The sequence below is a fragment of the Pseudorca crassidens genome, chromosome 2, assembly GCF_039906515.1.
Source record: "Pseudorca crassidens isolate mPseCra1 chromosome 2, mPseCra1.hap1, whole genome shotgun sequence".
NCBI lineage: Eukaryota > Metazoa > Chordata > Mammalia > Artiodactyla > Delphinidae > Pseudorca > Pseudorca crassidens.
This window is the reverse complement of record NC_090297.1, coordinates 6851766-6877299: the sequence shown is the minus strand read 5'-3', so window position 1 is coordinate 6877299 and position 25534 is coordinate 6851766. Positions and strand designations below refer to the sequence as shown.

Below are 25534 nucleotides of genomic sequence, written 5' to 3'. Positions count from 1 at the left end.
GCAAGAGCAGGGGCCTCTGGAGGATGCGCGGGGGGTGGGGGGTGGGGGGGAGGAATGCGGCGCTGCAGACGACGTGGGGACTGCAGGGTGGAGAGTGGGTGCCAGGGGTGTGGTGGGAGGTCAGGGGCGGGGACTTGGGGATGGGGCCGGAGGTTGCGGGGAGCGCCTAGGGACGCGGGCACAGGGACGCGGCAACGGGGCGTGGGTGGGGCTCGCGGGAAAGGCTCCGGGGCCAGCCGCGGGTCCGAAGTCGGGACGTGAGGGCCACGGGGTGGAGCGTGGAGGACGCAGGGGCGTGGTGTGAGGGCGAGGGTGGGGCGCGGGGGCGGGGCGCGGCCGGGGTCCGGACGTGGGCGCCGCGGGGTGGAGCGTGGAGGGCGCGGGGGCGTGGCGGGAGGCGTGGGCGTGGCCTAGGAATAGGGGCGTGGCGTGGCCGCTGGGCGGTTGGGCGGCGGACCTGGAGGGCCCGGGAGGGGCCGAGACGCGGGCGGGGCGGGCACCGGGATGTGAGCGGCTCGTTGGTTTGTGCCCAGACGGCGGCGGCGGCGGCGACCCGGCCCCGGCCCGCTCCGCTCCTGACCATGCCACCTCCCGCGCCTCCCACAGAGCTGGTGCCGTCGGAGCGCGCCGTGGTGCTGCTATCGTGCGCGCTCTCCGCGCTAGGCTCGGGCCTGCTGGTGGCCACGCACGCCCTGTGGCCCGACCTGCGCAGCCGGGCGCGGCGCCTGCTGCTCTTCCTGTCGCTGGCCGACCTGCTGTCGGCCGCCTCCTACTTCTACGGGGTGCTGCAGGACTTCGAGGGCCCCTCGTGGGACTGCGTGCTGCAGGGCGCGCTCTCCACCTTCGCCAACACCAGCTCCTTCTTCTGGACGGTGGCCATCGCCCTCTACCTGTATCTTAGCATCGTCCGCACCTCGCGCGGCCCCAGAGACGGCCGCCTGCTTTGGGCTTTCCACGTCGTCAGGTGGGTGGCGGCGACGCTGCTTTCCCTCGGGTCCAGTGACCCCTGCCTGGATCCTGTCTGCTGACCCTGTGGCCCTGGCCACCCTCTGGGCCCTGCGTCTTGATTGGACCCCTGGCCAGGCGCCCAGCGGGCAGTGTCTGCTCCTGTCCCGGGACAGCCCTGGGCCAGCAGAATGATGCTAGGCTTGCCTGGGAGATGAACTTGTCCTGAACATCGCCGCAGGGGGCGCCCCTTTGAAGCGGCCCCCGCCATAGCCTCCCAGTGAGGTGGGCGCCTCAGCGCAGCCCCTGGAAGGTGCGAGGGGCCAGAGCTCGCCCTCAGAGCGTGGCCCTGGTAACTTGGAAGCACCTGGAGAGCTGGCGAGGCCACTCTGGGCCCTTGGCCTCCTGCTTCAGTGCGTTCCTGCCATCTCTGCTGACCATGGGGATCGGGGGAAGCAGCTGGTCAGGCTGGGAGATGAGTTAGGTGTGGTGCATTCAGCCACTCTCAGGCTGCCGTCCACCCAGCCCTCTGCCAGATGCAGTGCTTCAGCTGTAAAATTTAGGAAGGACAGTCTTGTTTATCTTTGCTCATCTCTAAACCGCAGGCCCCAATCTCTTGTTATCTCTGTTCTAGATGATCTTCCTTTCTTTCCAGAGTTCAGCAACTCTGAAATTGAGGTCAGAGGCAGAGGCTGGTCTGGAAGAGGGCAGCCAGCGGCCTGGAGTCTCTGAGAGTAGAGAAAACCGAGGCCTTGTCCTGCCCTGGCATTGAAGGGTCTCATCCAAGTAACCCTCATCTATGGAAGAAGGTTGGCCCCTTCCTGGTGTAATTTCAAGATTCAAACATCTGGTGGTGTCCTCTGGTGAACCCAAGGCAGGAATTTTATAGAGCTTCTTTCCTCTTCTCCTTCCTCCAGATAAGAGTACCAAATGCTGCCCTAATTATAGGTCCTCTCTGTTAAATACTTGAGTTCTTTCCAAGGGACTGAAGATAGTCAGCACTTTGGTAGAGACAGGTCACCTGGGTGTCACAGCAGTGAGGTCACAAGCCTGCAATAGTCACTTGACCTCCAGGTCTCAGAGCTGTTGGATGGAGGCCAGCTGGTCCCTGGGAAACTAAACGGCCTGCTTCTCGGCTGTTCAAGTCAAAATGTTTGTAGCAAGCCATTCAGATGTGCCTCAGGTGCTGCAGAGACCCACAGAGAGCGGGGCTGCCTCCCCCCCTCCCGCATACAACCTGATCCCACCAACCATTTCGGAGACCCCGTCCTTGGCAGGCTGGTTGGCTGTGGGCAGCGTGGAGCTCATGTGTACTTGAAAAGGAGCCCAAGACTTTCTTTGCAAGATTCTCTTGTCTTTTTCCCCCTCTTTTGAAAAATGCTGAATACAACGTATTTTTCAAGTGATAAAGAGAACCAGGTGCAGCTCCTATAGAAAAGACATTTCCTAAGAAACCTTTCTTTTCACTTCTAGGGATGTTTTCTGGGATGCTTAGGGAAGGCCTCCTAAGAAAGCCCATGTGTCCTTCTCTGGCCATAAAAGGGAAGCGAATTTTTCGTCTTGTCTGTTGAATGTGATCCACCTGCTTCTTAAAAGAAAAAAAAAGAAGAAAGAAAGAAAATTACTTGTATCCAAGCTAGAAAGGGACTTTGACAGTTTATTCCCTGTCAGAAGTCAGCACTCATGTTGCTGGTGTGAGACTTGGTAAGACCTGTCCAACAGGTTCATGTATTGACCTAGGTCCTCCCAGACTGTATTGCTAAGGACCCTTCAGTGTCTTTCTTTGGGGGATGAGTTTGTTGCTGCTGAAGGACCTCTTGGCATGGGAAATCTCATCTTCAGCCTCTGGCAGCCCAGGCACCCACTCGCTAACCATTTCAAATGACTGCAAATCAGTCCTCTTCTTCAAACCTTCCAGTCTTGGGAAATATTTTATTTTTATTTATTTATTTTTTAATATTTATCTATTTTTGGCTGTGTCGGGTCTTAGCTGTGGTACGCAGGTTTTCTAGTGGCGCGCGGGCTCAGTCGTTGTGGCTCGTGGGCTCAGTAGTTGCGGCACATGGGCTTAGTTGCCCCGCGGCATGTGGGATCTTAGTTCCCTGACCAGGGATCAAACCCGCATCCCCTGCATTGGAAGGCGGATTCTTAACCACTGGACCACCAGGGAAGTCCCCCGGAAAATATTTTAAAATATGACAACACAAAGGGTTGCTCTCTCTGTTCTTATGAGTTGATTTAAAAAAAAAAAACTGACAAATATCTTGAGAAACGGACAAAGGACATTCTGACGAAATAGTAAAAGCATGAATACTCAAAACAATACAACAGTGAGGTACCATTTTCTCATTAAATCAGAGGAAAAAAATAGTAAGGCAGGATACTAATGTGATAAATGCAGAGGAAACTGGCGTTTTACTACATTATTATTGGCCATGTAAGTGGGAATAATCCACGTAGAAAATATTTGGTTCATACCCCTTGGTCCCAGCAATCCTATTTGTAGGCATCTAGTCTAAGGAGATAAACCAAATTACATGCAAAGTTGGACGTACAAAGGAGTTTGCGTGGCCTTGTTAGCCAGCACAGTGATGAGAATTTGAAAGCAACCTAAGTGTTCAAAAAGTCAGGGCTCAGTAAGTTATAGACTACACCCCACCCAGAAGTGTTATGCTGCCAGTAGATACTGGCCATGAACTCTATAAGTCATATATTTTTTAAACGGTATGATACAACGTTAAGTGGGAAAAGCCATCTATAAAACGAAATGCAGCCATGCACCGCAGGAGGCTGGAGAGAGTCGCAGGCAAGTTCCCACAAAGCGCCTGCCTGGCCCCTGGGACCCCATCATAATGCCTGACATAGTTTCCTTTACAGAAAGAGTTTTATCTCGTTGGGGAAGGAGGGCAGCTTAGACTTTATCCTCAGAGAAATTGCCTGGCATCACAAGCTGCATCAGGCTCCTGAGGTCTTGCAAGGATCAGGCTTTGATCCTCCATAACCCAGGGGACTCACCCAGAGATGATCACCCTCCAGCCACAGCTGATGAGACTTTCCCAAGCCCACAGAGCTGTTAGCAGGAGGCTCAGGGTTAGAACTTCAAGGTCAGCTCCCCTTTTAGGATTCCATCTTGTCTCTTGGCCTTGATAATAATTTTTTAAACTGAGAGATAATTCAACAATCGTTTATTTTTAACTTTCCAGATTCCCCCCATCATTAACACTTTACCATGTTAGCTTTACTTATCCTCTCCAATTATTTTTTTCCTGGAACCATGTAAGAATAAGTTACAGGGACATCCCTGGTGGTGCAGTGGTTAAGAAACCACCTGCCAATGCAGGAGACACGGTTCGATCCCTGGTCCGGGAAGCAACTAAGCCCGTGCGCCACAACTACTGAGCCTGCACTCTATAGAGTCCGTGAGCCACAACTACTGAGCCCATGTGCTGCAACTCCTGAAGCCCGCACGCCTAGAGCCTGTGCTCCGCAACAAGAGAAGCCACCGCAATGAGAAGCCCGCGCACCGCAACAAAGAGTAGCCCCGCTCGCCACAACTAGAGAAAGCCCGTGTGCAGCAACGAAGACCCAACACAGCCAAAAATAAAATTAAAAAAAAAAAAAAGTAAGTTACAGACCTGATGCCCCCAACTCCTAAATCCTTCAGTGTGCATTTGTTTCCAAAAGACAAGGACAGTCTCTTGCGTGACCACGTACACCTCCCCAAAGCAGAGAGTAACGTGGAGCAGTGCCAATATCTGATTGTGTTATGTGAAGAAGGAAAAAGGCAAAGCAACTAAAAAAGAAATATGTGTGTGTGTCTGGTAAGAAACAAAATCTGATTGTGGATCTGTTGAGGTTTTGCCAGTTGTCTAATAAGGTCGCCGATAGCAAAGGGACTTGGTTTTCATGTCTCTTTATCCTCCTTCAGTCGGGAGCAGTGTTTCCGTCTTCCTTGGTGTTTCACGACTTGTCTTTTTGAAGAGTACAGGCCCGTTATTGTGTAGGACGTCCTCCCTCACCTGGGTTGCCTGATGCTTCCTCGGGAGTGGATTCAGGATCTGCACCTTGGGCTGGAATCTCACAGAAACCTGTTCTCGCTTCCTACCTGGTGGTGGCTGGCGACTTGGATTTGTTCCGTTCCCGGTGATGTTCACTTTGATTGCTTGGTCAAGGTGTTATCTGCCCGTTCACCTCCTGGAACTCCTCGAAGTCTCACCCAAGGGTTTCCCATCCCCTGATTCCGACAGCATTCTGCGGTGACTCTTCCGGATGTTGCCGCATTTTTAAAGTGTGAGAATATTCTGTGTTCAGGGAAAGCCCTGCGATAAGCCCCTTTCTACTGTGTCTTAGCTGTGGAGGCGGCGCGGTCCCGACACCACGTGTTTTAGTGATGGACTGCAGTATAGTTGATTTACAATGTCGTGTTAGTTCCAGGTGAAGAGCACAGTGATTCCGTTATATATTTATATTGTTTTTCAGATTCTTTTCCTTTATAGATTATTACAAAATATTGAGTATAGTTCCCTGTGCTATACAGTAGGTCCTTGTTGTTTCTCTCTTTTATATAGTGTGTGTGTTTATGTTAATCCCAGACTCCTAATTTGTCCACCCCCCTTTCCCCTTTGGTAACCACAAGTTTGTTTTCTAAGTCTGTACCCACATCTTACATGCATGTGGATAAGCATCTGTGACCGTGTGTTTGCAGTTCTCACCTAAGAAAGGGCTGGACAGCTTAGCCTGCGGCAGCTATGGGCGGGGTCATTTCCTTTCAGATAAGATAAGCACCAAACTGTCTCTGTCTCCCTGCAGAAGGTGACCTGCCTATCAAAAGCAGTCTTCAGCCCCTCTTCCCCTGCAAGGTGGTGGGCTCCTTCTGAACCAGTACGGCAGGGTCATGGACTGTCCCCTCACCGCTGGGCCAGGTGTGTCCTGTGATTGCGGGGGGAGGTCAGGCTGGGGCGCCTCGTCTCGCCGCGTCAGAAGGGGAGCCCAGGCCGAGCTGGCAGCCTCGAGCAGCCTTTGGGTTTCTTCTGGCCCCACTGAAGTGGGGATAGGTGTGGGCATGACCCCCGGCCCACGTGCCCACCCACCCTCTGGCATTTGCTGGAGGCTCTGGAGGAAGAGAGAAGTCTATGGCATCCCAAGTTCACCATGAAAACCCCTGCTGTGGGGATTGGGACGTTCCAGCGCAGAGAAAAGGGGACCCGTGGGCCCCGAAGGGGAGAGCCTGCAAGCTCTCTAATCAGACACTGGCTCACTCACAGCGGGGCCCAGTGACAAGGCCCCAAGTGGGCAGTGTCTGAATGGGGGGGAACCCAGTGGTTGTGTGAACAGCACCCCACGTCAGACAGTGCTCCCCAAAATGACAAGAGCTAAACCGGCTTTGTTTGCTGAGGGCCCTGCTGCAGTGAGGTCTCTGCGCTGCATTTGCGTGTCCGTGGGACACCCGCTGCGGCACCAGAGGCTGCCCCTTGACCCTGCCGGGGCAGAGTCAGAGTCTACCCCGGGCCCAGGTGGGCAGGAGAGCGTCCCTGAGTGCTGCACAGTGCTCCTTGGCACCCACAGAGCCAGGGCTGCAGAGGCCCGTGCCAGGGGCTGAGTGTTTAGAAGTTCCCTTGGACGCCTTTCCCCACCTCTGCGGCCAGGGCTACCGAGCGACCGACCTCGCGGTGGCCTGGCCGGTGGCTGACACCCTGAACTCCCACGTCCTGCCCCCTGCCCCACCCATAACAATAAGAGCCCATTGCTGGGGCAGAAACCTCCAGGCGGCCTCCTCGGGCCTGGATTCCTTGCACCAGGCTGTGCCCCCTGCAGCTGCATCCCTCCGGCCCGGGCCCGGCTCTGTCCTGCTCCCAAGAGCTTTCAAAACTGGCACATGGTTGCCAGATAGTTTCGTTCTCAGAGCATCTTGGGGTCATGGTCACATTCAAGGCCTTCCATAGGCCGCAGGCACATGGACCAGGCTCTGCTGTTGGGGGGAGAAGACCCTCTTGTGGCCTTCCCATCAGGTGCCACCCCACACCAGAGATCTGTAGTAAGGGTGAGGTTTGGGGGGAGGGGGGCGTGCAGGAATCCAGCGGTGGATTGAGCAGACCTTGAGCCCTTGGTGCGGAGGGGGAAGGGTGTTCCCAGCCCTGACTGTGAAAGCGGCTCTGTCACCACAGGTGTCCCCCTCCCTGACTGGTGGGACAGGTTGTTTCAGAAGATCCCCAGCTGGGCAGACCGGGAACTCTGAAGGAAAGCCAGAGCCTTGCTCTCAGGGGCACCGGCCGCCTCTCGTGATCGTCTGACAAATGCCACGGAATCCAGGTGTGGGACGCGGCCTGCTCACCGACCGCCTGATCCCACGGTGCTTCAACTTCTCATGGGGCGACTGAAGAACAAAGTGAATGTCGAGTTCCAAAAGCCAAGCTCATGACCAGTCTGCAGGGCGTTTGTCAGTTTACCCCTCCCCTAAGCCTGCTGACGGCCCCCAGCTCTGCTGGTCTGGGTGTCAGGGGGTGTCCCAGGGCTGGGCTGCCGTCCCCTGCCCTGGCATGTCTCTCCCCCAGAGTTGGTAGAGAGCACCTGCCCTCATCTGCTGTGGCAGCCCTGACAAAGCCTGCAGACTGGGTGGGGTGCTTAAACAACAGACATCCCTTCTCTCCCGGTCCTGGAGGCTGGAAGTCGGAGATCCAAGTGTAGGCAGGGTTGGTTTCTGCTGAGGCCTCTCTCCTTGGCTTGCAGACGGCCGTCTGCACCCTGTGTCCTCACACAGTCATCCCTCAGTGAGTGCCTGCATCCTAATCTCCTCTTCTTACAAGGACACCTGTCCTATTGGATTAGGACCCACCCAGTGACCTCATTTTAACCTAATCACCTCTTTAAAGACCCTGTCTCCAGATACGTCGCGTCCCAACGTACTGGGGGTTAGGACTTCAACACAGGAATTTGGGGGCAGGAGGGGACATACTCAGCCTATAACTGCCTCCGAAGGGGGAGGAAGCCAACTTGGAGTCTGGCCTCGGTTTCCACACAAACACATGTGAGAGCTGGGACCTGGGCACCTCTGGGAGCAGCTCTTGGTGCCCCTCCAAGTGGGGGATTCTGCTCAGAGAGTGGTCTGCAGGCCCTCTCCATCTAGGTGACCCCAGCCATGCTTCTTCTCTGCCTGCATCACAGGTTTGGAGAGAAGGAGCCTCATTGGTCACCTGCTTTAACCATGTCCCTCCTCAGTGCCTTTCGTAGCATCCCCTGCACGTGGTCACATGGCTTCCTTCCCCTGATGGGGGACGCTGCCGGTTTAGCCCTTGGCTTTGGGACTGAGCAGGATGCCTGTCCTTTCCTTCAGCCGCCTGAGTCTGCTCTGCTAGCAGGACGTCCCCAAGAGTCTTCCAGTACTCGAGGCCCAGCTCCAGGCCCAGCACGCCCTCACATGCCCGCTCTGGTGACAGCTTCACAGTCTCAGGTTTAGAATGTGGGTCCCAGGTGTCCACACGGAGGCAGGACAGTTTGCTGGCCGTTCTCCATCACCCACGTCTGGGCATCAGGGCAACCCCTCCGACCAAACACCTTCTGGGTCCCAGTCAGCTACAGCCCTTGGTCTGTTTCTCATGTGCTGTTGTTAAGCTGTATCTTACTTGTTCTGATTTTGTTTGTTTGTTGATTGAGGGCTGCTTTTTATTTTTTTGGAGGGATAAAAAACTGTTAGGTGGTGCATGTCAGAAATTAGCAGTAGACGTTTCTGGAAAGTGAGAATTAGGTCACACATGTCTCTGTAGAGTTCCTCCCAGAGTTGGACACCACCTAAAACTCAGGGTGGCCACTTGGCCAGAGAACAGCTTGGCGTATTGAGGTTGCCAAAGAGATTTTCTCCTGGCTCTATAGGTGAGAGCCTGGGGCGGGGCAGCTTCAGCCCCCTATCCTTTTCATCCTCTGTCCGGTGGTGGCCTGGAGCTGGCTTGTGGGACCCAATTGTTAAATTTCAGGGCATTTTGTGGGCTGATTGTTAGATAGAACATCGTTAAAAATTAAATTATATAAACTTACAATTAAATAAATTGCATTAAAAACAAAAGTAACATACTCAAAACTCCTTAGGTCCTAATTATACTTTTTAAAAAAATTATTTTATTTATTTATTTATTTCTGGCTGTGCTGGGTCTTCGTTCCTGCGCTTGGGCTTTCTCTAGTTGCGGTGAGCGGGTGCTATTCTTCGTTGCGGTGCGCAGGCTTCTCACTGCGGTGGCTTCTCTTGTTGGGGAGCATGGGCTCTAGGTGCGCGGGCAGTAGTTGTGGCTCGTGAGCTCTAGAGCGCAGGCTCAGTAGCTTTGGTGCACGGGCTTAGTTGCTCCGTGGCATGTGGGATCTTCCCGGACCAGGGCTCAAACCCGTGTCCCCCGCATTGACAGGCGGATTCTTAACCACTGTGCCACCAGGGAAGTCCCCTAATTATACTTCTGTTGATTTGTAGAGCAGACGTCAGCAGACTTGTCCTGTACAGGACCAGATAGTATTTTCAGATCTGTGGGCCATGCGACCTCCGATGCCACTGCTCAGCTCAGCTCTGGCAGCTTGGAAGAAGCCATGGATGATGTACAACCAGTGAGTGTGGCTGTATGCAGTAAAACTTTATTTTAAAAAACAGACTGAATCAGGAGCTTAGGATGGACACATACGCATGGCTGTATATAAGACCGATAACTAATAAGAACCCACTGTAGAGCACAGGGAACTCTACTCAGTACTCTGTAATGACCTATATGGGAAAAGAACCTTAAAAAGAATGGATATATGTATATGTATAACTGATTCACTTTGCTGTACACCTGAAACTAACACAACGTTTTAAATCAACTATACTCCAATTTAAAAAATAAAATAAATAAATAAATAACAGATTGGGCCGGATTTGGTCTGAGGGCCCTAGTTTGCTGGACCCCTGTTCTAGATTTAAGAAAGTGATAGAGAAAGTGTTAGTAGTAAAGATTAAATGCAAAAGTGTTTCTTGTCTCTGTACTTAAGCCCTGGCGGCAGCCACGTCGGGGCAGGTGGGAAGCCGCATATTTCAGGGGGAGGTGATGAGAAGGGGCCATGTCCCAGAGCAGGAAAAAAGAAGAAACATTCTTCCAGTGTTGGAAAAGTATTACCTGATCCACAGAGAGGTTGCTCACGTCAAGTCGACCCAGTGAAGTCCCAGCTCTCGTCTGGTCCCCCAGGTCTTCCTCATTTCACTTCCATCTTAGTCATTAAGGAAAATGAAAAGGTCAGCCACCTTCTCATCACGGAACTACTCTCATTGGCTGACTGCGACCGCAGGTTGGCTGCAGATACCAGAGTTCTGCAAAACTCAACAGAAGCCTCCTGTGAGAATCAGTTGGCTATGTGGAATGTACGATAAGGAGTATTGTGTATTTTATTATTATTTACAAATTGTGTGCCCCGCGTCCTTTAGATCAGTAAAATTCATAATCAGTTTATGTTTGTGTACGTACACACACACACACGCACGCACACACACGCGCGTGCGTAGATGGCTTTCTGATGTTAAAACATCACCAGCACACCATTGTCCGTACCTGTAAATTACGAGTCTGGTAGAGCCTGCCTGGCGGGGTTATTAGACCGTCCCTCCCACTCCATTCCCACTGCTCTCTGAGGTCACCTTTTCTTCCACCTCCACTCAGGTACCTCCCCAGGCAGCTTCTGGCCTCAGCAGAGCTGCTGTCTGTGCTTGAGTTCAAACAGCAGCTCTGATTGATCAACCCACGTGCTCAGCCCTTTCAAAGCCGTCTATTTGGTCTTCCCTCTAGCAATTTTCCATCACAGATTCAGCTCCAGGCACAGCCCAGTAACACAGAGGAAATACGTCACTGGGTAGCTTTTGTACAACAAACCTAAAGTTGTGAAATGTGGGGCTGTCACCAGGGGCCCTGGTCCCCAGGGGCCGTAGGGATGCTGAGGAGGGAAAGAAGCTGCTTCCTCCCACCAAGCCTGTGCTCTCCCATCCCGCTGAGGTGGGAATCCTCCGCTCCAGTCCTGCCGGGTGTTGGTCCCTAAGCACTGCTCTCCCATCTCTAACTTCAGGATTTCCGGTTCAGCCCTTTAAAAGCCTTTCACCTCCTTTCAGTAAAGTCCTTGCAGTGAATATTTAAAGAGTAAATTGGGAAAAGCTGTCTCAGTCACTTGGTTCAAACTTCATTTGTTCACTCATTCATTCAGTTCATTCATTCGTTCATTCATTCATTCAGCAGGTCCTAGTTTTGCCCCTGTCGTGTGCCAGGCACTGGTGTAGATGCCAAGATAGAGCAGTGAATCCACATGGCCCTCGCCTCGTGGAGCTCATAGCTGACATGTGTTGTCCTAAAATCCCAGGATGGCGTGAGTTTTAAAACAGTAACCCTTTGGTTTGATACTAATATATATTAACTCACCAGATCAATAACTTTGCATAGCACAAACATTTAAAATAGACACACTCCATCCATTTGAAGTGTAACTTGGTACCTTTCTCATAATCCTTGTTTTTTTAATAAATTTATTTATTTTATGTATTTATTTTTGGCTGCATTTGGTCTTCTTTGCTGCGCGCGGGCTTTCTCTAGTTGCAGCGAGCAGGGGCTACTCTTCGTTGCGGTGCACGGGCTTCTCGCTGTGGTGGCTTCTCGTTGCAGAGCACAGGCTCTAGGCACAGGGCTTCAGTAGTTGCGGCACATGGGCTCAGTAGTTCTGGCTCGCGGGCTCTAGAGCGCAGGCTCAGTAGTTGTGGCGCACAGGCTTAGTTGCTCCGTGGCATGTGGGATCTTCCCGGAGCAGGGCTTGAACCCGTGTCCGCTGCATTGGCAGGCGGATTCTTAACCCCTGTGCCACCAGGCAAGTCCCCACCATCCTTTAATTTCTATGGGGTTTTGGCCCCTTCCGTGCTCTTGTGACTTCAAGGAGGATGTGCTGCTTCTGCCTCTGCTGGGCTGTCGGGGCAGCAGAGCTGAGGGTGGCACCCAGTGGCCCGCCCCAGGCTCTGGTCCCTCCTGCAGAGGCCAGTGAGGGGAGGAGGTACCAAGTCTTTCCTGGGCCCAGGAAGCAGACTTTCTCCCTTTCCTCGCCATCCCTGCCCTGCCTCGTCCCCGGCCCTGCGGCATTTGGAGACCCTTACAAAATCACAGCCCTTGTAGCCTCGTTTTGTTAACAGACTAAGTGCAACTGTGGCCTCATCATTGTTCTACGACCTTTTTTCAGAAAGAGCCGATATTCCTTACACAGAGCCCTTAAGACAGAACCAGTTTCTGAACTAAACGTTTTTCTGATGACACTGTCCTATTTACTTACTGCTTATTCTCTGGGCAGCCGACCTACCACGTAGGCCCGTGTGTCCTCCTGGGGGCAGAGACCGCGCAGGCCTCATCATCCCTGGTGGCTACACCGCAGGCCCGGATCCTGGGACCTGGGGACAAGCCTCACTGACAACACTGGTCGTAAATGCGGACACGCTCACCCTGTCCCGCATGCTGGATGTAACGCTGATGAGTTTATTCTCGTGACAACCAGCAACGATGCTCTGCTCCAGGCACCGTGATCATCCCCACTCTGTGGAGAAAAACACGGATGTGTTGCAGCCGCGTGGGGCAGGGCCGAGACTCGGACCCCGCCTGCTGCATCGCAGTCCAAGCTCTTAACCACCCTGCCGGGCCGCCACATAGCTTCTGTGTGTCCCCCTGACTGATTTAAAAGGCTTGGCGAGGAGACTCGTGCGGGGACCACTGGGGAGGGGCCTTGGGGCTCAGCCCTAATCCCAGCTGTGTCGCCATTGCAGCAAACTCTAGAAAAGTCAGCCCAGCACTGCGCTGAGAGGGGGCCCCCGCCCCAGGGTCTGGGCTTTAGTGGGCCCCTTGGACCCTTGCCAGTGCCCGCCCCTTCCCGTAGAGCAAGGAGGGCTCAGGACCGAGGAGACGTGTCCGCCCGGAGCCCGGGGCCCCTCTTCTGGTTCCTGCTGTGGGTGCACGGGACCCAGACAGCCCCGAGCCACCAGTGTGTGCACCCCTGGGCCCAGGCTGGCCGGGGGGCCTGTCGGCGGGGTGGTGGGTGAGGCTTGTCCGCGTGGGCTGGTGTCTGCAGGCCAGTGCACAGGCCCCTCGGTGCGGGAAGGAGCCGGCCGTCCCCATGCCACGGCGTCCCAGCGCCCGTCTCCGAGGAGCCTGGCAATTCTGAAATAGAACCCGGCCTCCAAGGTCTTGGGAGGGAGGCCAGGGCACCCCGGGCTTGGCAGGGCTTGGGCAGAGCAGGGCTGGGTGGGGGGGTTTGAGGACGCCCGCCCCTCCTTTCTCCGGGAACACTGTCTGCTGCACGCTTGGGAGAGCACCGTGCTTCTTGCCGACACGGCATCCCGGTCCCTTCGCCCTCGCTGGCTTTGCCGGGAGCCGGGTCTGACCTCACCGCCCCCTGTCTGCTCCTTGTTCCTCAGCTGGGGGATTCCGCTGGTCATCACCGTGGCGGCTGTCACTCTAAGAAAGATCGGCTACGACGCCTCGGACGTGTCCGTGGGCTGGTGCTGGATCGACCTGGAGGCGGAGGACCGCGTGCTCTGGATGCTGCTGACCGGGAAGCTGTGGGAGATGCTCGCCTACGTCACGCTGCCCGTGATCTACCTCCTCATCCGGAAGCACATCAACAGAGCGGTAGGTGCCCCGCGGGGCCCCGGCCCAGAGCTCTGTGTGGCCACCGTGTCCTGGTGTCGGGCTTGGCTGCCGTAGGGGACGGGAGTGGTGACCGACCAGAGTGATGGAGGCTTTGCTGTGCCTCAGGCGCCGTGACGTGCACTGAATTAATAAGCATCGTGGCTTGACTGGTTTGCTAATTATGCAGCCCTGTCGGGAGCGGGTCCTGTTATCCTCCGTGTGTGGATGAGGAAACGGGGGCTTACCGAAGTTAAGGGGCTCCCCAGACTTGCCCAACTCTGACTGACCTGCTGTGAAGCCGAGGAGGCTGCAGGCTCAGCCTGTGTTCTGGGCCGCAGCTCTCTATTGCCCCCTCCTGGACAGATCACCACGGTCGCTTAACCTGGAGAGGAATTTGGATGAAAGATGAACTAAGAATTGAACTGGCGTGCCCCTGGGGAGAGGAGGCCACAGGCTTTCACAATCAGCGATACAAATAACTCACTTCTTTCTCCTTGATGATTAAAATATTATAAGTGGTAGACTTTTCAGGCTGTCAGGAATTCATAAATCAATAGGCTGGGCTGCTCTGAAGTCTCCTAGACTTCTGGCCAGAAATTCTAGGAAAGAATGGTTTCCCTCTGATGATCTGGCCAAATTGTTCCTTGCTCTGGACTACTGGTTCCGCACATATAAAGTATGGGCTTTCTCCTAGCCACAAGCAAACTGCTACCCCAAAAAGCCTCAGGTTAGCCCATCCGTTGATCCGCTCAACCATTCATTCAGTGTGTTTTTATTGAGCATCTACTATGCACAAAAGCTCTGTGTGTCGGTGGGAATGCTAATGAGAGCTCAGGCATGGATCCTGCCCTCCTAGGAGGAGGGAGAAGTGTAATTACGATGGAAGATGAAACGGGGCTGGAGCAGTAACATCGTGAAAGCTCTGGGGATAGACTTCCAAGCTCATTCTGCTGGTGTGGTGCCTGTGTTTCTGTTTTGCTCTGAGTTTTCAAGGCTGTAATCGTAGGCGAGAATGTCCCCAACTTTTGACTTTCGGGTGTGCTGCTGGCTCAGCGGTCATTTCCAAGTGTGTAGGGTGCTCCTCGCAGCTGACACGTGATCGCCACCCTGTATGTGGGATGCACACTTTGGGTTCTCTTTTTACTCCAGAATTCACCTGATTCTCTCCCCTCCCTGCCGCCCTCTTCTGGCTCAGCTTGGAGTCGTTGACAGAGATGCTGGCAGGGCTTACCGGTGGGTCTGAGATCCTCTTTGTCTACTTAGAGTTTTTTAGCTGGTCTCCTGCCTGGGCCGGGGCTGCCCTTCTCACCTCCTCTTTTCCGTTGCCCTGGGAAGGTTCCGGGCTCCCCGATGAAAGCTCCCAGGAGCCCCACCAGGCTCTGCCCAGGACCTCCCCATGCCCTCCCCCAGCTGCCTTTTCATGTGTGTGTGTGTGTGTGTGTGTGTGTGTTTTTGGGGGGACCATGCTGCAGGGCATGCGAGATCTTAGCTCCCTGAGAACCCGTGCCCCCTGCAGTGGAAGCACAGAGTCCTAACCACTGGACAGCCAGGGAAGTCCCCCTGACCACCAGATTTTAAATTGGCACCGCCAGCTCTCCCTCCTGCCCAGACTCTTAACCACTGGAGCACCAGGGGAGTCCCTCGTGTGTCTGTCGGCCTCCCTGCCCTTCCTGTAGCGGAGGCAGGAAGCCTGGGGTCCTGCCTGTGAGGCTGACCCCCCCCCCATGTGAGAATGGTCCTCTCCTACAGCTCTGCGGGTGTTTCCAGAGAAAAGGAATACTAGTGAGCAGGGAGGTGAGAATGTGCGGGTGGTTCCCTGCCTCTAGCTAGGAGGGAGAGCTAAAAATAAATGAACTGGGCGAGCCTTGCCCTGAGGAAGAGCGGATCAGCAGCCCTGGCTAGTGCCCAGCTCCCCCGCCCACCCGTGTGGTCCTGGAGGGGATGGGTGGTGCCGTTCTCTGGGTGCTGAAGGCCCCGGGGAGGAAGCACGTGCTCTGAGCAGGTGAGCTGCAGCAGCTTGGGTGCTCAGAGATGCCAAGGGGTGTGGCTCTTCTCCTTACCTGCGCCTTCAGTGTCCCCCACAGAGGACCAGGCTCAAAAACACACCTTTGTTAGTGGAGCAGTGTTTTCTTCATCTATTTTTAGAAATTCGGTTGTGATCTGGAACTGCCTTTCCTGTCCCTGAAGGGCATTCCGAGGAGCAGGGAAACCAAAGCTGGCGGCTGCTCCCCTTTTCTTCCTGTCCCAGCTTCGGGCAGAGCCCCTGCTGTGGGGCAGGCGGCGGGGTGGGGGGACACAGCAGGGCCGGGGGGCAGGGGGGGCTTGCCTTCTGGAGGAGGATGACCGTGAGCGATGGGCCTGATAAACGAGGGTGAATGGCGTCCAGGAAGGAGGAGGAGAAGAGCTATGAGAAGCAGACAAGGATAAAGAGCTGGAGGTGGGGACAGGACCACCTGGGAAACGCCTTTGCAGTTTCAGTAGGTTGTCAGGATAGCCCTTATCCAGAATTCAACACTGGAGCAAAGACTTGAAGAGGGTGAGGGCGTGAGCCACGTAGACGGTTGGGAAAGAGCATTCCAGCTCGAGGGAACAGCCTGTGCAAAGGCCCTGGGGTGGGGTGTGCCTGGCATGTTTGGAGCATTCGGACGCCCATGTGTCTGGAGAAGAGTAAACAGCGGGTACGTAACAGGAATGAGGTCAGAGCTAGACTAGGGTTGGGGACATCGTAAGGAACGTGTGAAATGGGAAGACACCAAGAGCTTTGAGTGGAAGACTGGCTTGATCCGACTTAGGTTTTCAACGAGCCACGCTGCTTCTGTGTTGAGAGTGAGACTGCAGTGGGGACGGGGTGGGGTGGTCAGGGAGATAGAGGGAGACCTGTGAAGGAGCAGTGGCAACTCTCCAGAGAAGGGGTGGTGGTGCTTGCACCGGGCTGGTGGCAGTGGCAGTGGACGTCCAGGTCTGGGTCTGTTTTGAAGGCAGGGCCTGCAGGGCTTACCTATGGATCGGACGTGAGCTGTCGCACAGAGAGAGGGACCAAAGGCCACTCCCAAGTTTGGGGCCTGGACGGCTGGAAGGACGGGGCTCCCGTTAGCTGAGATGGGGAAGCAGGCAGCAGGCTGGGGGTCGAGAGCAGGCATGTGTTTCGGACCTGAGAAGGTTCCGACGTGCTTTAGACACCCACGTGGGGTGTGGAGCAGACAGTGGATGGAGGAGACCGGGCAGAGGTGGGAACCTGGGCTGCCGGCCTCAGGTACTGCGCGGCTCACGACCTCCGCGTCCCGGTGGGAGGGCAGCCTGCGGTGAGGCTGGAGGGGGCGGGAGGGCCCTGTCGCTCACGTCTGCTTTGTGTGCTCCTCGCGCAGCATGAGGCTCTCTCCGAGTACCGGCCCCTCGTGTCCCAGGCGCACCAGCTCCAGCGCCGCACCTCCGCGGCCGATAAGAAGCTGGCCCTCATCCCGCTCATCTTCGTCTGCCTCCGGATCTGGAGCACCGTGCGGTTCGTCCTGACCCTCTGTGGCTCCCCGGCAGTGCGGACGCCAGTGCTCGTGGTTCTGCACGTAGGTCTGCCCCGCCCCGCCCTCGCGGCTCCCGGCCGACCGCGGGGGTCAGCAGGGTCAGATCCCTGTCCCCGGCAGGCAGGCAGGCGGGGGCTCTGCCCCACCTCGCCTTGCTCGCTGCCCCACAGGGAGCCTTGATGAGAGAAGATGGAAGGTCAGCGTGGCTCGGGGGCAGCCCGGGGGTGTTGAGTTGCTGTCCAGTGGCCTAGGAGTAGCCCCGGGAGAGTTGACTGACCCTGAGTCCTTCCCAGCCCAGAAGACCCGGGGACACGCCTGCAAGTCCAGGCCTGCCCGGTGCTCAGCCCAAGGCCCACGTGGACAGGGTCCCCCGCAGACCAGCCTCAGGGGTGGAGGACCGGTTCCTGGGTCCCCAGCACTTCCCGGCCTCCCCCCGGCACTCACGCCTCTCCCTTTCTCCCTGCCAGGGGATCGGGAACACCTTTCAGGGGGGCGCCAACTGCATCACGTTCGTCTTCTGCACCCGCACCGTCCGGACTCGTCTCCTCTCCCTCTGCTCCTGCTGCTGCCCTCAGGCTTCCGCTGCCGCCGAGAGCCCGCTGGGCCCCCCAAGGCCCCTGCGCCCTCCACGACGGGCGGGCGAGTCGCAGGGGCCCAGGCGGGCCGCGGATGAACTTCCAAGCACCTGAGCTGCTGCCCCCCTAGTTCTGTGCGTGGGTGCTGCCGACCTGGGGCGGGCGGCGCCGAGTCCCCTCTGCAGGGAGCGGGGCGTCAGCTGCGCTGTCCGCCTTCGGCTGCCGAAGCTCAAGCCCCGTGGGGAGCAGCGCAGACTCGGCTTGTCTACCTCCTCGACCCTCAAGCACGACCCCCTCACACCGCATCCTTCTGCACGCAGGGGAGTTCGCCAGCATGAGGGCTGCACTGAGATTCAGGGAAACCCGTGGGACCCGATCACTGCCAGGTTGCCTGGCGGTCCGGGCGTCTTCGGCCTCATGACCACACAGCACTGTTTACAGCTGGAGGGACCCACACCGGTGGGAAAAGCACATAGAGATATATGTACACTGGGCACCCATCCTCAAGAAAATGTCAGGGGGTACCAGCGACGTGGCCCCCACTGAAGTATCACAGAGCAGACTCCTGGTTTGTCAGGGCGTTGAGATTCCCCTGAGAGCCTGGCTTTTCTCGGATGGCTTTGCTGGTCAACGAAAGGGCCAGTTACCTTTCACCAGGAGGTTCCCCCCTGGTGACCAGCATGAGCACAGCCGCACACAGCTGCAGGGCAGCTGGTCTCCTGGGGCCTCCTGAATCCTCTCCACGGGCTGCCAGCCCTTGATGTATGGATTGTGTTTGAGTTTCAAGCAGAGGCCAGGATCCAGACTCCTGTCTCCCCCAGGCACTTAAAATTAAAATGCAGGCCCCTCCTCCAATGCAAGGGCTGGAACAGGACAGGAAGAGGCCACTGCAGAAGTCCCCGCAGACGCCCCACTGTCACTTGGGTCTGTTCTTGTAAAGACTGAAACGGGTGAGTCGGGGAAGGATCTGGCTTGTTCACTTCCTAGGTTAATTTTTTATAGGAAAGGCGACCAGAGGGTTAGGGAACACCCAAATACTGATTCCTCCCTGAAGGTGAAGGTTTGGGGGATTGGTTGGGGAGAGTGACGCATGCATCATGGGGTGATTCAAAAGAAAACGGATTTAAAAGAAGCATCCGTATCTCTATAACCTATGACTCTTCCACCAACCCTTTCGTCTTAGGTCAGAAAACAATTTCTCTGTTCAGTCACAGAAGCCACTGGCTAAGAGTGCGAGGTGTAACTGTCACTGTGCGTGCGGGGCCTTGGGGAAGAAAAGTACAACTAACCTGATAGGTGCCCCTCCCTTGGGGCCCATGAGAACTCTGCAAAACTGCTTTTCTGAACCTGTAAAAGGGTTCTGGATTAAAACCAAAGCCACACCCTCCTGTTGATTCCTCTTTTACTCTCAAAAGCAAAATCTGTAATAGGAAGAGACTCTGAAAGTAATAGTCCTCTACAGAACTAGGTCCAAAACGCTCCTTTTGGGTTCCCTTTTTAAAAGAAGGTTTTATGAAAATCAGCAAGAGGTGAAACATCCCTTTAGGATTCAAAGAAAGCTCTGGGCTGCCCTACAGAAAGCTACTTGTCAGTAAGGCGGTCTCCTTACAGAAATGGCCCACGTGAGGGGAGTCCAGTGTTCCCCTAAAGACGTTACAGCTCATCATGGGTGCCTAGCTGGTAAAGAGCCTCACGTTAGCGTCTAGAATGGAGCAGAAATTCAGGAAGTTGCTTGCTGCAAAAGAGAAGGTGACTCACGGCTGAGCTAGAGTATGGGCCCTGGGGGAATGATGCTCGAATACCTCTTGTTCTGAAGGGGGCCCCAGAGGCCTTGGCTCAGATGGTGCAACATCGATGCCCGCTGGGCATGGCCTCTAAGGACAGGCCTGAGACCTGGGTTTCCCCAGACCGGCTGCAGCCGGAAAACACCCGCAGAGGGAGTCGGGGCTCAGAGAAGAACATCTCCGTGTGCCCGGGCCTCCCTCACGTTCTCATTCCACCTGTGAGTTGCCGCTGCTGAGTATTTCCATTTCCCTCCCTCTGCTCCCCACCCTGTCTCTGCAGACGGGTGAACATGTTACTGCGAGTGGCGGACACATGCGGGCAGGGGAGGGGCTCGTGCTGGTGCCCGGAGCGTTGCAAACAGCACCATCGTGAAGCCCAGGAGGGTCTCCTGCCTCGGATCAGAGCCAGACAGAAGCGCGTTCCTTTTACACGTGGCTGGGCGCCCGTGGGTTCTCTCTCTCGGCCAGTGTGGTTAATGTTTATCCACCCTCACCCCCCGGGCACAGCTGTGTGGCCTCGGCCTGGACAGGGGCTGTATCTCAGCCCCCAGCCCCTCTCTTCTCAGGCACTTGCTGAACCTTGGTCTTTTCCTCAGGTTTACGAAACACTTTCTGCCTCTTTGTGCTTCAGAGTTGTGTCTGTCTGTTTTTGTTTTTTAATAAAGATTATGATTTGGCCCAGCGTTAAGGGTGCAGACAGAGCTCTGCCTGTGTCCATAGCAAGAAAAGAACATTTTTGCAGGCTTCCCGTCTAGGCATAATGGCATCGCGGGAGGTTTTGTGCATGTGCAGAATTGTAATGCAAACCCTGACCGTCTGGGTCAAGGCCAAAGTCTTGCTATTTTAAATTAAATAAACTATATTTCTTTTGTGTATTTGGTAAACCGACTGCCGTTGATGTGGGTGCGGGTCGGCAGTGCGGCTCAGACGGGCCTGTGCTGTGGGGCAGGTCCAGAGCTTTCCACACGGTTGGGCCCTGGAGACCACGTCTGTGTCCTTCTCTCTGGGCAAATGCTGTCGGGTAGGTGGCCACCTGGTTGGTATAGCCAGCTTCTCCTGAGTTTGCCTGATAGAATCCCTCGTCTGGGTTGGGGAGCAGGGGTGGTGGTGTTTAGAATACAGATTCCAAGGCCCCGTCCCATATGAGGATCAACAGAGCCAAGTTCCAAGGACCCGCAGCTTAGGGCTAAACTCTCACGAGTGAGACACTCCAGATACTGGGCCACCAACCATGTCTCCCTTCTTGCGTGATTCTATCCCGACACCCGGTGACCCTCTGCAGTGGCAACTAAGGCTCCCCGGTGGCCGGGAACTGCTGGCGCACAAGGGCTCTTCTCTGAAGGAAGCAGCCTTCCAAAACCAGCCATCGAAGCCAGCTGCCTCGTTCGGTGCAGACCTTCGCAGCCCTGCAGCCCTGCCATCAAGTCTTTTTTTTTTTTTTTAACTGCTACATCTTGGGAACTTTGCTCCCAGAAGCGTTCCTTTTTTATTTGTTCTACTTTCTGGATTTTGTAAAGCTAAAAATACATCAACTGTCAAGAGGATGAGAGGACAAGCCACAGACTGGAAGAAAATATTTGCAAAAGACACATCTGTGTATCTATACAAGATGATGGATGCTAACCTATTGTCATCATTTCACAATGTATGTGAATTGCCTTCACACTGTACACCTTGAACTTATACAGTGAGGTGTGTCAATTATTTTTCAGTGAAACTGGGGATTGGGGGGAATACACATCTGATAAAGGACTGTTACCAAAATATACAGCGGACCCTTTTTTTTTCAAATTTTTATTTTTATTTATTTATTTTTGGCTGCGTTGGGTCTTCGTTGCTGCACGTGGGCTTTCTCTAGTTGTGGCGAGTGGGGCCCACTCTTCGTTGCAGGGCACAGGCTTCTCATTCTAGTGGCCTCTCTTGTTGCAGAGCACGGGCTCTAGGCATGCAGGCTTCAGTAGTTGTGGCTCGTGGGCTCCAGAGCGCAGGCTTAGTAGTTGTGGCGCACAGGCTTAGCTGCTCTGCGGCATGTGGGATCTTCCCGGACCAGGGCTCGAGCCCCTGTCGCCTGCATTGGCAGGCGGATTCTTTTTCGTTTTGTTTTTTTTTTTTTTTTTTTTTTTTTTGCGGTACGTGGGCCTCTCACTGTTGTGGCCTCTCCCGTTGCGGAGCACAGGCTCCGGACGCGCAGGCTCAGCAGCCGTGGCTCACGGGCCCAGCCGCTCCATGGCATGTGGGATCTTCCCGGACAGGGGCACGAACCCATGTCCCCTGCATTGTCAGGCAGACTCTCAACCACTGTGCCACCAGGGAAGCCCGGCAGGCGGATTCTTAACCACTGTGCCACCAGTGAAGCCCTACAGTGGACATTTAACACTCAGCAATAAGAAAACAAACAACCCGATTAAGAAATGGACCAAAGACCTTAACAGCCGCCTCACCAAATAAGATACAGAGATAGCAAATAAGCACGTGAAAAGATGCTCCACATCATGTGCCACCAGTTAACACAAGTTAAAACAGCGAGATACCACTACCCACCTCTTAGAGTGGCCACGATCCAGGACATCGACAGCACCAAATGCTGGCGAGGACGTGGAGGAACAGGAACTCTCATTCACTGCTGGTGGGAATGCAAAATGGTGCAGCCACTTTGGAAGAGAGTTGGGCAGTTTCTTACAAAACTAAACATACTCTTCCCAGCAATCACGCCCCTTGGTATTTACCGAAATGAGTGGAAAACTTATGTCCACACAAAAACCTACACACAGATGTTCATAGCAGCTTTATCCATAAGTGCCCAAAACTTGGAAGTAGTTAAGATGTCCTTCAGCAGAGGAATGGATAAATAAACTGTGCTGCCTCCAGACAATGGAATATTATTCAGCACTAAAGAGAAAGGAGCCCTCAAGCCATGGAAAGACATGGAGGAAACTTACATGCATTACTGAGCGACAGAATTCGATCTGAAAAGGCTGCATGCTGTACGATTCCAACTATAGGACATTCTGGAAAAGGCAGAACTATGGAGACAGTAAAAAGATCAGTGGTTGCCAGGGGTTGGGGTGAGGGAGGTGGAGCACAGGGGATTTTTAGGGCAGTGAAACCACTCTGTATGACCCTATGATGATGGATACCTGTCAATACACACTTGTCCAAACACACCATGTCCAACACCAAGAGTGAGCCCTAATGTGAACTCTGGACTCTGGGTGATAATGACGTGTCAGTGCAGGTTCATCCCAGGTGACAAGGGTACCACCTGGGTGGGAGGTGGTGATGCTGGGGAGGGCTGTGCAGGTGTAGGAGCTGGGGGCACATGGGAAATCTGTATCTTCCCTTCAATTTTGCTATAAACCTAAAACTGCTCTACGAAAATAAAGTCTTAATATAATTAATTAATTTAAAAATACATTGACCAGCCCCTAGAAATGCCTTGCATCTTTTTTATATTAATTTTGTTATTAAGATGCAACTGGCGGGGAGGGATAGATTGGGAGTCTGGGATTGACATGCACACACTGCTGTATTTAAAATAGATAACCAACAAGCATCTACTATAGAGCAGGGAACTCTGCTCAATACTATCTAATAACCTGAATGGGAAAGAATTTGAAAAAGAATAGATACATGTATATGTATAACTGAATCACTTTGTTGTACACCTGAAACTAACACAACATTGTTAATTACGCTCCAGTATAAAATAAAAATTAAAAAGAAATTTAAAAAAATAAAAACAATAAAATTATTACACTCAAAAAGATACAGCATACACAAACTTAAACAATACAAAATTAGCAGTGTCCTGTCCTGTTTCTTCCGGGCAACCACTTGGGAGGGTGTTTTAGCTACTCTCTCTTGCCTTGGTCTCCATACCTTGAACCAGATGCTACGTGCTTACCTGTGAGAAAATGGAAGAAGCCTTTCCCGGCCGGCGCTGAGAGACCTTCCCGAGACCCTCCACTCGTTAGGTGCTGTGTACCTCTCCCCATCCACCCCATCTCCCCTCGGTGACCCTTCATCACCTCTTCCCCGACCTTCCCACCAGCCCCCTCATCCTGCTTAGGGAGGCTCTGAGCACCACCCAAGGCACAGTCTGGCCAGGCGACCCGGCCTGAGGGACTCCAGGGGATGCAGTGAACAGTCCAAGCCCTCAGGCCTCCTCTCTGGAGTCCCCCTCTCTGGAGTCACCTCCGCCTTCCTCACCCCAGCAAACAGCACACCTTTCCATGCTGGTGATGCTTGTGGTTTCTCCCAACCCCAGCAAGCAATCGTCTGACACCAGCTGTAGGACCAGCTGGGTGTCCTGCAGTTCAGTTCTGACACTGTCTACCTGGAGACAGCATCATACCCACAGGTGAAGGTCTCAGTCCCAAAGACAGTCTCCCCACTTCAGATACCAACTGAAAGTCCAGGTTGTCACCTGTGCTTCTGCCCAACCACCCGTAGGCTGGAGATTCCCACTGGAGACCCCCTCTTTGGGTTCGATTAATTTGCTAGATTAACTCACGAAAGTCAGAGAAACATTTTACTTATTAGATCACTGGTTATTACCATGGACATAATTCAAGAACAGCCCGATGGCAGAGATGCACAGGACAAGGTATGGGGAAGGGACACAGAACTTCCATGTCCTCCAAGTCCTACTCTCCCCAAACCTCTGTGTTTTCCTGTCCTTTTGGGTTTTTATGGAGGCTTCATTATATGATTGATTAAATCACTGGCTACTGGTGGTTTATTCAACCTCCAGCCCCTCTCTCCTCCCAGGAGGCTGGCGGCGTAGGACTGAAATTTCCAACTCCCTAATCACAGGGTTGGTTCCCCTGGCAACCAGCCCCATCCTTTGCTTACCTAGGGGCTTTTCCAAAAGTCACCTCATTGACATAACAGAGACACTCTCAATGCTGAGGAGATTCCAAGATTTTAGGATCTATGTGCCAGGATGGGATGAAGACCAAATATGTATTTCTGATGATAAATCACAATATCATGGTGCTGCTCCCTCCTGCCCCATGCTGTCCCCTCTCCCTGGAAAGCCCTTCTCTTCCCTTCTTGCTTGGCTCCCTGCTTCTGCCCTTAGCCAGCAGACACCCTGAAGACCACCTCCCTCTGCTCCACGGCCTTCTAAGCAGACCTCTGAGATGCCACGGTGTCCATAAAGACCAGAAGTTCCAGGGACCACTCTACCTGGCCGGTTCCCCCAGAGCCTGCCCGGTTCTGGGCACAGAGTGAGACGCTAGGGCCAGCCCAGCATGCACGTGGGGCTTAAGCCTTTCACATCCAAAAAGTTAGAAGTTTGGGAGGAAGAGGTAAATGACTTCTTTTTTAAAAAAATATATTTATTTATTTGTTTGTTTGTTTTTGGCTGCGTTGGGTCTTGTTGCTGCGCACAGGCTTTTCTCCAGTTGTGGCGAGCGGGGGCTACTCTTCGTTGCTGTGCGCGGGCTTCTTATTGCGGTGGCTTCTCTTGTTGTGGAGCACAGGCTCTAGGCATGCAGGCTCAGTAGTTGTGGCTCACGGGCTCTAGAGCGCAGGCTCAGTAGTTGTGGTGCACGGGCTCAGTTGCTCCACGGCATGTGGGATCTTCCCAGACCAGGGCTTGAACCCATCTCCCCTGCATTGGCAGGAGGATTCTTAACCTCTGCGCCACCAGGGAAGTCCCTAAATGACTTTCTGAATGAAGCATGTGGGTTCCCCCACCAAAATAAACCCCAAAACTCAGAATCACTTATTGGAGCAGAATCCAGGCTCCATGAAGGAAAGGTTTGCCTGGTGTTATGGGGTCAGGACATTGATAATAGCTGACAGCTAACATTTACTGAGCTCTTATTACATCTGGGGCCAAATGAGGTCACGCTTCTCAACAGAGGCCCTAGTGACCACACAGGTTGCAGGCCTCCCATAGAGTCGGCCCAGCCTGTTGATAAGGCAAAGCCGTGCATTGCTTGCAGGATAAGGAAAAGCACTCCCAACAGGGCCTTAATAGGGTCTCAGAGTGGGAGGGACATTTAGTGGGATATTTAGTGAATTTTTTTTTTTTTTTTTTTTTTTTTTGCCGC

General features: G+C 54.0%; 1 protein-coding gene across 3 annotated transcripts in view; it reads left to right on the top strand.

The window, feature by feature from the left end:
- The first annotated feature begins 455 nt into the window (after nucleotides 1-455).
- Nucleotides 456-25534, top strand: part of LOC137214883 (solute carrier family 2, facilitated glucose transporter member 5) — a 59157-nt gene continuing 34078 nt past the window's right edge. For 2 of the 3 annotated variants that reach the window (XM_067719284.1, XM_067719273.1), the window contains exons 1-2: nucleotides 17805-18638; nucleotides 23362-24784. Coding sequence is in view for 1 of the 3 variants with exons in the window: in XM_067719262.1 (XP_067575363.1) it covers nucleotides 582-964; nucleotides 13382-13595 (597 nt within the window). In the remaining 2 variants the exon portion in view is untranslated. Of the gene's footprint in view, nucleotides 965-13381; nucleotides 13596-17804; nucleotides 18639-23361; nucleotides 24785-25534 lie in introns of those variants that run through there. The other variant, XM_067719262.1, reaches the window with a different exon arrangement.